This window comes from Saccostrea echinata, unplaced genomic scaffold (assembly GCF_033153115.1).
Source record: "Saccostrea echinata isolate AGI-Se365-2 ecotype Australia unplaced genomic scaffold, CSIRO_AGI_Sech_v1 ptg000002l, whole genome shotgun sequence".
Taxonomy (NCBI): Eukaryota; Metazoa; Mollusca; class Bivalvia; order Ostreida; family Ostreidae; genus Saccostrea; species Saccostrea echinata.
In genome coordinates, this window is record NW_026889751.1 from 20,360,951 (window position 1) to 20,372,529 (window position 11,579).

General features: G+C 32.7%; 1 protein-coding gene across 1 annotated transcript; it reads left to right on the plus strand.

Moving 5' to 3' along the window:
• Positions 1 to 1,344: 1,344 nt before the first annotated feature.
• Positions 1,345 to 5,833, plus strand: LOC133201254 (cdc42 homolog). Its single transcript, XM_061337052.1, has 4 exons — positions 1,345 to 1,626; positions 3,041 to 3,099; positions 4,111 to 4,308; positions 5,393 to 5,833. Exons 1-4 carry the CDS (start codon positions 1,476 to 1,478, stop codon positions 5,591 to 5,593), a joined length of 609 nt encoding a protein of 202 aa, XP_061193036.1. The 5' UTR covers positions 1,345 to 1,475; the 3' UTR covers positions 5,594 to 5,833.
• The last annotated feature ends 5,746 nt before the right edge of the window (positions 5,834 to 11,579 follow it).

An 11,579-nucleotide genomic window follows, 5' to 3' on the forward strand; every position in this document is an offset into this window, starting at 1 on the left:
GTATACGACAATTTAATTAAATTCTCAATCCCAAACCTGTTTGCAGACGTTAAATCTAAATGAAAATTTTCTTGAACATTCTTTAATCAAGCGTTATATCAAAAAGCGTTTTATTGACTCCGAAGAACCAGTTCATGTTACGTTGCAATTTTGGTTACTGATAAATTCGATTATTTGTTAGAGAATTTTTCTTTAAGATCCTTATCAATAATATCAGTCTTTTAGAAAATATATTCATTTATTTCTTGTTTTGTGACAAATGTATAAAAACTACGTTTATATACTTGAAAATACATTCCGTAAAGTAGCGGTGTTTGTGGCGTAATCGGTAACGCGTTGGACTGACAGATCGTGAGTTCGACCCCCAGCGTGGGTGCTAATTACATTTTCTCTAGAAAAGACAGCCGTGCACTATTTCGGCATAGTATGCTTACGCTATATAAATCCTTAGAACACTATGCGAAAATAGTTGGGTATTGATTATAAAGAGACAAACTGACAGGAAGCATAATAATGTGTATTTCCCCACCTGCCCTCAATTATTCAGAAGTCAGAATTGAAAACTTTTAAAATATGGAGACAAAACATATTATACTTCGAAGTATTATCCAAAAATACAAAATCTATGGCGATACTTTAATGTAGAAAATTACGAGTATGTACTTGTGTAAAGACGGGCATGTGAATATCCTTCCTTTTGACATTGACACGTTTTCTTCACCATGATGTAAACCTGACATCGTTCATCCTCAACACAGATATAACAGTTTACGGATGTGGATACTCAAACAGAAAATACACAAATTATATCTGGTTTTAAACAATACAAATTAGACATTGGGATTGTCTGTGGTTTAAACAAAATAATCAAACACCAAATTCGACATCGGGTTTGTTAGTAATGCTGGATTAACTTTTGAAGTCATTTTTTAGTTTAGTAACCTGTGATGGTGACATATAGACAGGAAACTGAAAACGACAGGCAACTGACCTATGTATGAGTACATGTATTAACATTTTTTGGTGATTCATAAAACGGTGCTCGTCTTTAACTTCTGTGTACATAGCAGCAATGATCAACTGAATCACGTTTCCTTTATAAAAAGAGAACAAAGACCATGAGCGGGTGCATAATTCTCTCCACCCTTTCACTCGACAATGAGTAACTTATAAATATATAAAATATAAAGTCAGTATTATAAATAGTCATTAGAAATTAATTCGATCTCTTCTTCGGCAACGTATTGACAAACATGACCTCCAAATTATAAGTTCTTTTGTTAAAAGTGATAAAAACTGCTGAGACAAATAAAACACTTTTTTTCGCGGAAACTGTCATTTTGGGCTGACGCTGCAGCCAATCGCTGGCCTTGTGAGTACCCGTCCCCTTCCTGTTTATGTTAAATCAGTATTCTCGCGTGTGTGGAAGTGAGTGGAGCATGTAAAGGTTTACTGGAGCTAACAAAGGTCCCAAAATGAAACAGAAGTATACCTTCTGGGATAAACTCAGTTTGAAATGTGTTCTGGTGGGAGATATGAGCGTTGGCAAGTCCAGCTTAGCTGCTAGGATTTCTTCGAGAACATTTAAATCGGACTATTCTCCAACTCTGTTTGACAATTATTCAGGTAGACTATTTATGGATGGTTTCTAGACTTCCCTTAACGGATTGTTTTGTGTATGATGACAGTTTGTATTGCTGTTTGATTTAAAAATCAGTGAAACGTCTGTGTTTCCGTTTCATTTCTTTGGCTATATTGGAATTTTAGCCGAATGGCATGAAAGACTTTTGAAATTGAGGAAAATAGAAAAGTAGCGTGTGTGAGATATTTCAAATCTTTCTTCTTAGATTTACAGTAAACTATTCATTCGATATCAGGGATCTTGAAAAAAGAAAAAAAAAAAGAAAAAAAGAAAAAGAAAAGCCAATTTATTAGTAATAGGGCGTTTATCTTTTAAAATACCTGGATGTGAAGGTTTTTGAGTTATTAGGTGCATACTGTGGTTAGGGTATTCGTTCACCTGTGCATTAATTAAGTGCGAGGTTGTGGTCTGGTAGCATTACCTGGTCGTCCCCTGAGTCAATCGTTTATAACCTCCTCCTATCGTTATTAAAGGTTACAACTGATTTTAACACTGTTAGGTAACCAAATCCTGCAGGCATGACTTAATGATATTCTTTACGTTTCATTATTTTTGTGTATTATGAAGATACAGTTCATATCAGGTCATGAGAATAAGAATTTAGCAAAAAGGAATATGTTTTGAAAGTTTACTTGAATTTATTTTGATGCATTTTAAATCAAACATTTATATCGAATTCGAAAATTTGATACATGAAAAATTTAAAATGTGTTCGGATTATATTCAGTTGCATTTATAAATATTCAAAACCATAATGTACATGTATGTACATGTAGGCCTAATTAATATAAAGTTTTAATTTTAAGATCGAGGGTATACTTGAACGTTGGTTTTCTCTCTATTAGGTACTCCAAAGATAGTTTCCCTAAACCCCTCCATAACCCTGATATACCGTAACATTTTCTCTTAGCCTAGAATGGCACTCAATTCATTACATAATTTTAAATGCGATGCAAATTCTATGTTTCCGTTTTTCTCGATCCTACTTTTTAACAATACTTGATTTCGTATAGATAATTATAATGTTACAAAAATATTTCACCCTTTTTTGTCAAGTCTTTAAGTAAAAACTGAAACCAGGAAATAAATTCAGCAAAACAGCGTTTACTTATACGCTTTATGTAATATAGACCTATTTTTTGCGTTTAAATAAACATCGGCATAAAAATAAAGTTAGATTAAGTTATTGTTAATTGTTGGAAAATAGGCTATTAAATTAAAAAAACGCACTGTATGTATACGGTACTGTATAATCATTGTCTCTATAATGTTCAGCCAAGAAATATATATACATCTTTATTCTGTTCTTGATGTTTATTAATTCAAATCTCAATTATGAATATAGGTTTCTCGTATATCCTAGATATTAATTAACTGACCTAATTTATCCCTTTTCAGCCACTGTGACGGTACAGGGTATCCCGTATCATCTGAATATATTTGATACAGCCGGTAAGGTGGGTATAGCTATATAAAAATAATTGTAAAGATTTAGAAATCTGCATGTAGCATGTATTATTAATAGTATTGTCTTTTTTATGCACATTTTTCAACAACAGTTCAACACGAAATCAATCATTAGTGGTGTATTCAAAATTAGATATTGACCTTGAAACACTTAATTACAAAAATAGGGATGTTGAATTTGTATCTAAAGTAAAGAGAGATGTTGACAACAGTTGCTTTTTTAAAATTGCATCAGTTAGCGAGCGCATTTGAAAACCATCAACTACCAATATTCAGCGATACAAATCCAATTGCTCCTGTATTATATTGTTTTTACCTAATTTTGGTTTGTAACTATCTGCACTATCGTACTGATATTATATTCAATCAATCAAAGCATAACTGGTCATCTTAATGTCAGTTAATGATTCTGTGCAATGTAAGCGTTTTACGTTTCACGGAATTCAAAGAACATCTGGCGTCTCGTTAAATAACGAAATTTTGAAAAGTCAATTGCAATAAATTATTTCCGTAAGTTTTAACAATACTTTTTTTAACGCTTTAATAAGCGTTGTTTAATTTCAGTACGATTTTTATAATTTCCCTTAATTAAAATAAAATCCCTTTCCTGACTTGATTCTTCACTTCATATTGAAGCTGTGCCTCGTATTCGTGAGAAAATGGTTTTAAGAATTTTTTCTGTACATTTCTATGTCAATTTTGTACCCCCCTTTTTTGTTTACCTCTGCTTCGGAGGACCAATATTTGTTGTTTCTGGCTTGGTGGTTATTCGGAAGATGCTTTAAAGACCCTAAACTGTTTTTTTTTTTTTTTTTTTTTTTTGCCAAGACCCCTTTTTTTTAGAATAAAATTGAATCCTGGGATGCTTTGTGGCATATTTGGTTGAAAATTACACACGATGGACGATGACGGACGTAAACATATATAGCAATAATTAGTCAGGTGATCTCAAAATTACATTAGTTTTACTGAAATGTTCTACATTGAGATTAATATTTCAGGAGGACTTCACGAAGGTCAGAGTGTTGTCATACATAAATAGTGATGTGTTCTTGGTTTGTTTCTCAATTGATGACGTCAAATCACTAGTTCACGTTCAGGAATCATGGGTACCGGAACTACGTCAGCATTTACCAAACACACCTTTCGTACTTGTTGGAACGAAATTAGATGTACGATTCCAAAAGCCCGATATTCAGGTCAGTGAATTACTCGAGTATTTCTTATATGAACAGAGATATACGGAGTTTGAAATATTTATGCAACTTTAAAAGTTCGCACAATTCAACAGTCATAACCATTCTAGATCATTTATTTCCTACACTATTTTGTTTTTCAATATACCAAACTTGTTCTATTAATTCCTTAATATTATTTATGAAATTTGCATCTTTTTTTATAAGTATATAAAGACGTTAAAATTTCATCAATGTCAAAAAAGTTTAAACTTGCAGAGATTTTCCAACAATTCAATATATTCACAAAATAAAATGTAGAGTCCCTATAGCACCCATATACTTTATCTGGTTTGGAAAAAAAATTAAATGTCAAAGATATGACGTACGACCAGACATGAACCTGAACAGACGAACAACTGTATATTTATTGGTCAGTGAGGGATAGATACAGGATAATGCCTTTCTGGGTAAACCTAGTGTATGAACCTTACGTTGTAGCATGTATTCATTAAGGGTTACTAAGGCCTAGATAATGTATTAGGAAGTATTTATACTGAACAAAATTAAGTCAAATTCGAATACTTAATAAACCTTTATTCGCCGTTATGTGTACTCTTGAGAAGTCATTGGCACGTTCCGTACAAGATACACTGTATATATGAGCGCCCTTCCGCTCAGAGAGCGATTTCCTTATTTAATAGCCTTTTTCCTTTTTTCCAGGAAGGAGATCCAACATTTTAGTTTGATAACACCACAGTTTCCTAATTTCTCAAATTGTTTAGTACACACAATAAATAAGATGAACTCTTCCATCCCAGTTTTTGGCTAATAAAATGGAAGAGATCAAGTTCTGCATCAAGCTTCAGTGCATAATAAAAAAAATATCCTGACCTTGGACGATATAATGACAGGCATGTCGTTCCGTGTCCGTTTTCTTCTATAATAATTTACGGGACAAAAACTAAAACGGAAGACCATGGAAGAGGTGATGCCAAAACCCGGATGCTTATTATGATTTTGTACAATACCTTTAGTTTAAAAAGGCTATGTCAGAAAACAGATTTTCTTTTTTATACATTAAGTTTTTTTGTTCTGCTATTTATAGGTTGTCAGCAGTTCTTATGTGTCTACAAAACAGGGTACAGAGTTAGCGACGTCAGTAGGGGCCTACAGCTATGTAGAGATGTCCTCTCTCAGTGCAGATGGTGTAGACGATTTGATAAATGAAATAGTGGCGGCCGCAAAAGCTGGCTGGGAAAGGAAATGTGCTCAGAAACAGGAATGTCCTTCTTGTGTAATTATCTGAGATAACATGTAATTCCAAAGAGACATCCCGGTGCTATTTTTGGAAATGACGATCCAAATGTCATTTCCATGTTTGACCCATAGTGGGGTCGTAATACTCAGATTTTTTGTATCTGATTTTGTTTGTCTTTCAAGTAATTTTTGAAGTATTTGATGTGTATTTGTGAGATGTGCTCATTGTTTAGAATTATTATTTTTAGTCGTTAAATTAATTTTGAGATTAAAAATGAATACAATACCATTTTGTGCGTTTAATCTTTTCTTGTAAATGAAATATATATATATATATATATATATATATATATATATATATATATATATATATATATATATATATATATATATATATATACTAGGTACAACTATATAAAACGGGAATTACTTGTAAAAAAAATCTAGAAAGGGTTTTCAGCTAATTTTAGATAAGCCTGTTTTGAGATAAAAAGGTAAAGAAGTGTCAAAATGTCGCCTTAACGCAACAAGTTCAAATAAATATTAATCAGTAGTTGCTTTTTCTAATATTCAATCTAAAGCTGTTTTGTGACATTTGTCATGTAATCAACTTTAGATTAGAAATTAGTAAAGAAGATACTACTTATAAGTTAACTACTATTTTCCTTTCTTAAATCGACACTGATTGATATTAAGCGATTAGTTCAATTCTCATATATTTTTTTTAAATCCTCGCTTACTTTTAAATTTACGATATCAAATTCTAAAACCTAATATTCAACGTCAATTTCTGCACTTTGAGTTGGCTTGGTTAAGCAGGAGTTCCCTAACAAAAACTTGCTATAGTTAACTATGTAACTTGTGTCCAGTCGAGCGGTCCATATTTTCATGAAGACACGTACCCGGTTACACCCGAGAGTTCTAAATTGTTTCTTGTCTACTTGGGTACAAACCTAATCAATATATTTACTGTGATTATTCAAACAATTTACTTAACCAATATATTTATTATGATTCGCAAAACTAATCAGAAGAAAATCAAGAAACAATTTATCCCGGACCTCCAGTCCTAACCCTTAACCATGATCTCCAGACAACTGGCCTAACCAAGGGTCCAGGTTACTGACTAGACGTCTTTAATCACCTGACCTCAGGATCATGAAACATCTTAAGCTTAAGTCAAAAAAATGTATATTGCACTGAAATGATTTAGAAGGGTACATTGTAGCAGTCAAAAATGAAAATGCTTTTTCACTTTGCATCATTAAACTGCTGTTGCATGCAAAGTAAGAGTTTTGACTCACAAGTAGTAAATATTTTATGGACGACTGGAATTTTGACTTAAGTTTAAGTCTGTTTCATGATCCTGAGGCCTGGTGTCTCCAGCTCACTTTGACACAAAAGTACAGACTTATTCAGCCTTTATTTCTTATGCCAAAGCTACGGTAGTCGACCAGTTGACACATCCTATGCAATAAGGCTTACGTGGCCCTATAGTACATTGTAACCCTTTTACTAGTGCTTATTCAGCGCCCTCACTACTCTACTACCCTAACCTGGCCCCTTCTCTATACAGCTGCAGCAATCTGCTGATTTTGCAAACACCCGCTATATATATATATATATATATATATATATATATATATATATATATATATATATATATATGCCATTTGCATAAATGTCCATTTCATGGTAGGGGAAACAGATTATTCCATATCAAGATCCCTAGCTTCCCAATTACCATTTATTGGTATATATGTAGATCCTTATTCGCTTGAATCAGTTTTTGCAATGTTGTGTTCACTGTATTATTATAGAGTCTATTTAAATTCCCTATATAATTCATAATTAAAAAAAACGCAAATGGTTCATAACATTTCATACGGTCACCCGCGTGGCGCAGTTGTTAGAGCTTCAGCTCTAGAGTCACGGAGTAAGTAGTTGATCCTTACGTCGCGGGTTCAAATCCACTGCAGGACGTGGAGACCAGTCCTTCGAATGAGACTGTATAAACCGGGGTCCCGAGCAGATGCCGGTGTAAGGACGAAGAGTGACCCCCGCCATAGAATATTGACCGTGGATCATTTGTCTACGTAGAAATTTGTTCCCCTGGTCAATATTCTACGTAGAAAAATGACCCCCCCCCCTTTTTTTTTTTTTTTTTTTTTTTTAAACAAATTATGGCCTTAGTATGTAATTCCATATACGACAGCTAACTGCTTACTGCCAACTGCTCACTGCTTACTGTTAACTGCTAACTGCCTACTGCCACACATATTTGAATAAATTTTCATATTTATATTGATATTTATGTGAATTTTCATAAAACCAGGTGCGGATCCAGGGATTTTTTCAGGGATCCACCCCTGTAAAAAAAAATCCAACACAGAAATTTCTTGACAAAAAAAAAGAAGAAGAAAGAAACAAAAACATAAACTCCTTTCCTAAACGTTAAAAAAACCTATTTCGTGTGTGTGGGGGGGGGGGGACTTCTTATGCTTCATATCTTCATATCTATGACTTCATACCAACTTAACACGAATCCGCGTTTTCTAAGGGGGGGGGGGTGTCAAAGGTCACTTTTAGTTGGTTTAGTATATACATTAAATAACTCTACAAATTCTGAGGGGGGTCCAGACCCCCCCCGATCCCCCACCCCACCCCCTCAAGATCCGCGAATGAACATAACTTATTTGGGAAAACAAAGAGATATAAGTCTTTATTTAGAGAAAATTTTTCACTACAGAAATTAACGGAAAATGGAATTTTTTTTTCAAAACATCTTTCCCCGCGAAACAACAAATCCTTTTTTCAGTTTTTATTCATTCCAAAGGTTTTGTTGTCTTACAGGGGGGTGGGGGTGGGGGGCGCGTGTTTAAAGATTTAAAACAGGAAAATAGTCATTTTATTACCCATTTCAAATGAGATAACAAATAAAAATGCACTTCATCACTTTATCGATCTCATATGTTGAATTTTACATATAGTTAAACACACGGTGAGATTTAAGGGTCATTTATCAATTTTTGTGAGTATTTGAAAATCTCGTGATGTTTTCAGCCTGATTTCAATTGATAAAATTTTCTACCCCCTTATGAAAGGAGTTGTAAATAAGAGCAATTTAAAACTTTTTGTCACTGGTTTTAAATTAGTACTTAATACTAATGAACTTTTCTTTGCATTCAAACAAGTTTTAATGTCCAAATTGCCATTTATATTGAATTAAATGGATGGAAAATGTATGCGGGAATCGAGAGTTAGCGTGCGTAGTTTTTACAATAATAACAAAATTTGGCGGATTCAGGAATTTTTAAACTGTAAAGGTGAGGAGGGAGTAAATCGGAAAAAGGAGTATTTCCTCTTAAAAGCAAACATTTAATTTTTGCATTTCGTTGCAGGCAAATAATTTGGTAGCTTTTTTGACGCGGGAAAAGGGGGGGGGGGTCACATACGACAAAAGAACAAACTTATAGAAGCGTCTTGAGTAACATTTGTTGGTATATGCATTTATACTAGAAATATTACTGAAAGTTTTAATAACATAACTTTTGCCTAGTGTAAAATTAAACTGAAAGTTTTAATAACATAACTTTTGCCTAGTGTAAAATTAAACTGAAAGTTTCAATAACATAACTTTTGGCTAGTGTAAAATATGTAGTAATATCTTTCGGTGTTTCTTTTTACCCTAGGAAACGTTCCTATGTGTGGGAATTTTTATATGTGTCTTATGTTCGTTTTAATAGCTAATGTTAGATCTGTAAAAACATTGGGGGGGGGGGTTACCCACTAAATTTCCAACATATACTATGTACAGTAGTGCTCCCTCAATAAAGACGCCTGTGGTTTTTTTTAAATTCCTTCTCAAGGGAATTATGTTGGGTTGTAACCCCCCCCCCCCCCCACCCCAAGCACTGAAATTGATTTTCCTTGCCCGAGATAACTGTTTTTACATAGAGTAAAAGGCCTTCATGATTTTTAAGAAGTATTTCCGATATAAATGCATATACCAACAAATGTAACCAGAGATCCTACTAAAAGTCCCCCCTCCCATTTTTTTCTGACGTATATAAGCCTTTAATACCCTCCTCCCTATCAAAAAATCTATTGAATTATTTGCCTGCAAGGAAATGTGGGAATTAAATGTATTGTATTCAAGAAGGAATACGCTTTCCTTCTATTTATTCCTTCCTTGCCTTCACTGTTTAAAAATTCCTGAATCCGCCAATTTTTGTTATTATTGTAATATAACATAGGGTTTATTCAATTAAGCATGCGTATTAAAGATATTAAGGTATTCAATGTGTAACGACCATATTTTGTACCTAATAAATGAATGGTCCGAAATAATTAATCATAGTAGCATTTTGAAGATGTTATGAAATAAACATACTCCACCAAAGGAATTTACAGAATTCTAATTATTGTCCAATTAATTGCACCTTAAATTTTGCATTAACGTCTATGATCAATGCATACTTTATAAGATATTGTAAAAAAGTAATCTGAATTTCATACAAATCTCTTGGTGAAAATATACATAAGCACTCTTTTTATTAAAATATGAAATAAAATAAATCATTCACCACAGATATTTTGACAAAATTAAATTTTTCTTCTTTCCATCAAGGGCAGAATGCTCTTCAAAAATTTTCAGGTGCAAAATGATCAGCTTATGTGTTATCAGTCATGTGAATTAGGTTCATTTCACTTTCATCGTTATCAAGCAATGTATTTTTAACTAGTTTAAAACGATTCAAAATTGTTCAAAACTCCTTCGTAATACATTGAATACCTTAAAGATAACAAAACAGGCAATATCATCGATGAGCAGTGGCAGTTGGCAGTAAGCAGTTGGTAGTAAACAGTGAGCAGTTGGCAGTAAGCAGTTGACTGTCGTATATGGAATTCCATACCTTAGGGTCATTTTTCTCCATGTGGATTGTAGAAAAATGACCATGTAGAACAATGACCCTGTGTCATTTTTGGATACCAGGAAAAAAAAAACTGCATGGTTTTGGTAGGAAAATTCTTGTTGGGCAAAAACACTGGGGTTAAAACACGCAGCCTCATGATATGAAGAGTTCATTTCTAAAAGCTTTAAAGTTTAAATGACAAAATTAAAAGGTTATACTATACTTACATTAATAATACAAGATGTTTTATCCCCATTAAAGGAAAGACTAACAAAGTTATAATGATAAAACTTTTATCACTATTAGAGCAAGAATACGTGGTCGTACATTCTTTTTATTTGTTTTAGCACATTTAATAAATATACGTTTTCACAGTTGTAATTATTTAAAAAATCAAGATCATTTTCTTAGTCGGTGTAAGAAAAAGACATATATAAATAAAAAAAAATGTATAGCTTCCATAATTGTAATCCTCTTTGGTTTTACTATGGGAAAATAATGTGCAACAAATAAAAATAGTTTTCCTTTTTTCTTTAGAAATTATAAGAAAGGCTAACGTTTTGGAACCCTACCCAAATAAATTTGCGTGAAAAAAATGGAAGATTGATAAGAAAATTCGATCTCGTAAATATCTTTGATTTTCTATGAATAAAGTCTCAAACGTTTTCTCATAAAAATATAGGGAAATATTACATTTGTGAAAAATTTTAAAATAACACAGAACTAAATCAACATGCCTCTGACCTTCGATATCAGGGTCACAAAAAGTGACTAGCTCAAAATCTTTACCAATGTTTTTTGTCGTTTGTTAGTGTCAACAAAGTTTTTAACAAAATGAGGCTTTTTATATTAAAAAATTGATTGCTTATAAAAAAAGAAGAAGAGGTGTTTGGTATAACAAGACACACAAGTTTATATAAGGTAGTATCGTCTTTCCCCTTTCTAGTTACATGTAAAAAAAAAAATACCAATAGAAAAAACAGAATGTTGCATTATGAAAAAAGCTTCTCAGTCTAATTTACATAATATTTTCCTGAGTATGACTGGCAATATTAGCACATTTGAAGTTGCGTTTGCAAAAAATATATAACTGTACAAAAAAAGTATTGTAACACATTG

Excerpts from the sequence above, each read along its gene's own strand:
- LOC133201254 (XM_061337052.1), top strand. The coding sequence starts at position 1,476 with ATGAAACAGAAGTATACCTTCTGGGATAAACTCAGTTTGAAATGTGTT. Across the intron at positions 3,100-4,110 it reads TATTTGATACAGCCGGTAAG|GAGGACTTCACGAAGGTCAG; the intron begins GTGGGTATAGCT and ends TTAATATTTCAG. Across the intron at positions 4,309-5,392 it reads TCCAAAAGCCCGATATTCAG|GTTGTCAGCAGTTCTTATGT; the intron begins GTCAGTGAATTA and ends TGCTATTTATAG.